The sequence below is a fragment of the Cucurbita maxima genome, unplaced genomic scaffold (assembly GCF_002738345.1).
Source record: "Cucurbita maxima cultivar Rimu unplaced genomic scaffold, Cmax_1.0 Cma_Scf00997, whole genome shotgun sequence".
NCBI lineage: Eukaryota > Viridiplantae > Streptophyta > Magnoliopsida > Cucurbitales > Cucurbitaceae > Cucurbita > Cucurbita maxima.
Window position 1 is genome coordinate 647 of NW_019273013.1, and position 3525 is coordinate 4171.

The 3525-nt window shown below is 40.1% G+C and overlaps 1 protein-coding gene across 3 annotated transcripts; it reads right to left on the bottom strand.

Moving 5' to 3' along the window:
* Nucleotides 1-711: 711 nt before the first annotated feature.
* LOC111475122 lies at nucleotides 712-3013 on the bottom strand. Of its 3 annotated transcripts, XM_023119807.1 has the most exons (4): nucleotides 2702-3013; nucleotides 2587-2634; nucleotides 1406-1909; nucleotides 712-1338 (listed from the first exon to the last, which is right to left on the bottom strand). In XM_023119807.1, exons 1-4 carry the CDS (start codon nucleotides 2745-2747, stop codon nucleotides 1097-1099), a joined length of 840 nt encoding a protein of 279 aa, XP_022975575.1. In that variant the 5' UTR covers nucleotides 2748-3013; the 3' UTR covers nucleotides 712-1096. The 3 variants fall into 3 exon arrangements, with proteins under 3 accessions (XP_022975575.1, XP_022975574.1, XP_022975573.1); XM_023119806.1 differs by lacking the exon at nucleotides 2587-2634 and having other exon boundaries at nucleotides 712-1389; nucleotides 1457-1909; nucleotides 2654-3013; XM_023119805.1 differs by lacking the exon at nucleotides 2587-2634 and having other exon boundaries at nucleotides 2654-3013.
* Nucleotides 3014-3525: the final 512 nt, after the last annotated feature.

Below are 3525 nucleotides of genomic sequence, written 5' to 3' on the forward strand. Positions count from 1 at the left end.
TAATCCTCATGTGTTCAACGGAATTAACCCATGAACGGTGATTGCTTCTGAAGCAAGCACAGTTGAAGAGTGGAAGTTATCAGCTCTAAGTTTTTCGAATTCCTTGAACAAAGATGTTGTACGACATATGAAGTGTGATCAGATGTGTATAGTGCCACAATCGCACTCTTACAGTATTGGGACAACGATTGTGCGTCACTTGTTCTAATCCAGCAAATAAGTGAACCGTGAGAAATTTGGACTTCGCAAACAACATCAGCGTATGTTTGAGTCTCGGGTCACGTTTGCGAGAAATGTTTTAAAAAACGTGAGCGGAAAAATACACTGGAAAACAATTTGAAAGAATTGAAGAAAACAACATTACATGACTATAAGCAAAGAAAGAAACACCACAGCTTAAATAACATATAACTCAAGAATATGAAGAATTTACGACTAGTCACATCTCTTACCGTATATTTTGAGGCATTTTACCCTTGGTGCGTGTATACATGATTTTGATGAATGTCATACACCCTCGTATTGACACAACAAGAAATGGTAAAAAACTATCTAAGATGAAAGCATGTAAAAATGGTTTAGAATGGGCATGCGGCCAAGTACAACACGTCCTGGAAAGCATGACCGGGACATCCAACATGCGGCCATAGACAACACGTCTTGGACAAGTATGACCGTGACACATAGCGTCCTCATCAATACCATACCAAGTCTAGGAAACTCATTAGCTTAGCTTTTTTATTTCTTATAATAAGATAGAATCACATTCTAACAAACATTTTATCAAAAGAACAAAAAATAAACCATCCAAGTCTAATGGAGACAGACATATATTGGTTGTGAGTCTGTAACATCCTGACAGTGATATAGCTGACTACTTAATATTCATGATCAGGCTAGTTCATTCAGGTTAAAGTAACAGTGTGCAACCAAATAACATACCTATAAGAAGGAAAGAAGACCGAGCAATTTCGAGTCGAGGATCAAATCTATATGAAGCAGCTCCCTGGAACACGAAAAGGAGAAGACCGAGCAATTTCGAGTCGAGGATCAAATCTATATGAAGCAGCTCCCTGGAACACGAAAAGGATTGAAATCACCTGGCCACAAGCAATTTCGAATCTTCATTTTTCTTGGTGGAAGTTTGTTCTTGTTCTTGTTCTTCGTCGTCTTCGTCTTCATCTTCGTCGTCATCTTCTTCTTCGCTGCCCATTGACTCGAGAAAAAGAGGCAAGTCCTCGACAGCCACCTTAATCACATCAGTTCGAACGCCAATGTCGGTGGCATATCGACTCATGGTGTACATTCCAGCAGTCATCACAGCCATGCCAACAGGACTTGGCATAAGCAGCTTCAAAGGAGAGGAAAGAATGGCAGCCAAGGGAGCACCAAATGCCAACAGGACTTGGCATAAGCAGCTTCAAAGGAGAGGAAAGAATGGCAGCCAAGGGAGCACCAATAACAGAAGTAGCTTGACCACTTCTTCCAACTCCAAGCCTGTCTACAATCAGAAGGCCTGTTTTGCAATATAAAGCAAAATCCTCACAGTTGTTTTGGAAAACATTGTAGTTTCCGAATCCGTTTTGAAGAAGATACATTGCTCGGTGAATAACGACATCGAACGAGTCGGATGTAGCAGTGGTGCAAGTGCCACCCCTAACCCTGGAAAGGAAAACTGATGGGGTGACCCCATAATCAAAGCAGTAAAGGGATCCATTTCTTAGGAAGCAGTCCAGACATGAAAGGACTACCCCGCTGTTCAGCTGTTTGAATCCACAGTCAGGGAAAACCGGACAGGATGATGGATTGCTTGAACTTGAACCATAGAAATCAGGAGGTGTGTCAGTGTTTGAATGTAAGGTTCTTTGTGGTCTAAAATGCACAACCTTGCTTCCCCCGACAAAAATGCCTACATGGAGAAACCAGTGGATTCATGGTCGTGCTTAGTTTAGAATGTAAAATCTTATACATAAAGTTTTGTTCTAAACTGTCAATCTTATAGATAAAGTTTCAAATGAAAAATCCTATGCATACAGGTCTTAACGAGCTGAAAATTGCAAGGACCTGCTAAGGCAATCGATATCCAGCCAAAAGAAAGCAAAATCAAACAAAAACCTGCGGAGTGTAGGAATTCGAACCACCGACACGTCACGTTAGTTGGAGAGGAAAATGAAGCATTGTTTATAAGGGTGTAGAAACTTCTCCCTCGCCGACCATTTTAAAAATGTTGAGGGAAAAGTCCAACCAGGAAAATATGTAGTAGTGTATGCTTTAACGAGTTTAGCTATGCTTGGATCGGACTTAGAATATGATTTCTATCAGCATTAGGATGAAACACACAATTTATAGAGAAATGCACTTGAAGTGAAACGAAGCTCAGACAATATACATTAGCAATATAGTAGCAAGAACAATAATGCTGAACAATGAACAGCAGTTCATGCGATTTACTCCCAGAAATAGAAGAATCAGCCAGAAAAAAGAGAAACCCAGAAACAGAAATAAGGGGATAAGTGAAATTTCAGATCGTGTTCATCGCATAGAATCTCAAAATTCAAAATGGGGGGAAGAAATATAGAGAAATACCATGATGGGAATAGGCGAAAACAGCTCTATAAGTGTAAATATGATCGCCTGGTATATAGAGAAATACCATGATGGGAATAGGCGAAAACAGCTCTATAAGTGTAAATATGATCGCCTGGTTTGATTTGGCTTCTCTCCACTCGATTACTGATCAAACCCATTTGCTTCCTTCGCCTGCTCTCTCTGTTTTCTGGGTCTCTACTTCTTCATCGAACCGCCAATCGGAACAAATCTGGAGTACCCACCACAGTCGCTGACTCACTGAGAAGACGACCGACAGAAATTATGACTTTCTTTTGGAAAAGAAGGAAAAAAACAAAGCGGAAGAAGCGAAATGTGTGGGTTATGGTGTGGCGATCAATGGTTGGGTGGTGCGAGAATCAGTTCAACAAACCCATTTCGCTTTTGGGTCTCTGTGTGGCGATCAATGGTTGGGTGGTGCGAGAATCAGTTCAACAAACCCATTTCGCTTTTGGGTCTCTTTTTTCTTCCGGATTTGCTTTAAAAAGGCGCCATCATATGAAACACCCTATAAAATTGTACCTTTGATCCCATTTCGCTCAATAGATCAACATTTCCACTGCTTAATCCAGCCAAACAATTTGAACAGGATAGCAGAAGATCGAATGAAGGGAAAAGGCCATTTTATTTTGGAAGAAAGAAAAAAGGAAGAACAGGATAGCAGAAGATCGAATGAAGGGAAAAGGCCATTTTATTTTGGAAGAAAGAAAAAAGGAATTGAAATTAGATGGGTGCAATAATTATTGATTTAGAAATTGGTTGTTGGAATTGGAAATGGAATGTAAAGTGAGTAATGAGGGAATCTTTTGTGCTTTGGATTCGTTGCCATTGTTACAAGTCATGCTTTGGCTAATGCTTTAAGCATTTTGTTATTCTTTTCCATCTTCGCAAAATAAACTCTAATACTATTGGGGGCGA

Bases quoted from the DNA above. Each gene is read 5' to 3' on its own strand.
- LOC111475122 (XM_023119807.1), bottom strand. From the start codon at position 2,747: ATGGGTTTGATCAGTAATCGAGTGGAGAGAAGCCAAATCAAACCAG. The intron at 1,910-2,586 runs GTATTTCTCTAT...TTCTCCATGTAG, and splicing joins TTTCGCCTATTCCCATCATG to GCATTTTTGTCGGGGGAAGC. The intron at 1,339-1,405 runs GTCCTGTTGGCA...TGCTTATGCCAA, and splicing joins TTTGAAGCTGCTTATGCCAA to GTCCTGTTGGCATGGCTGTG.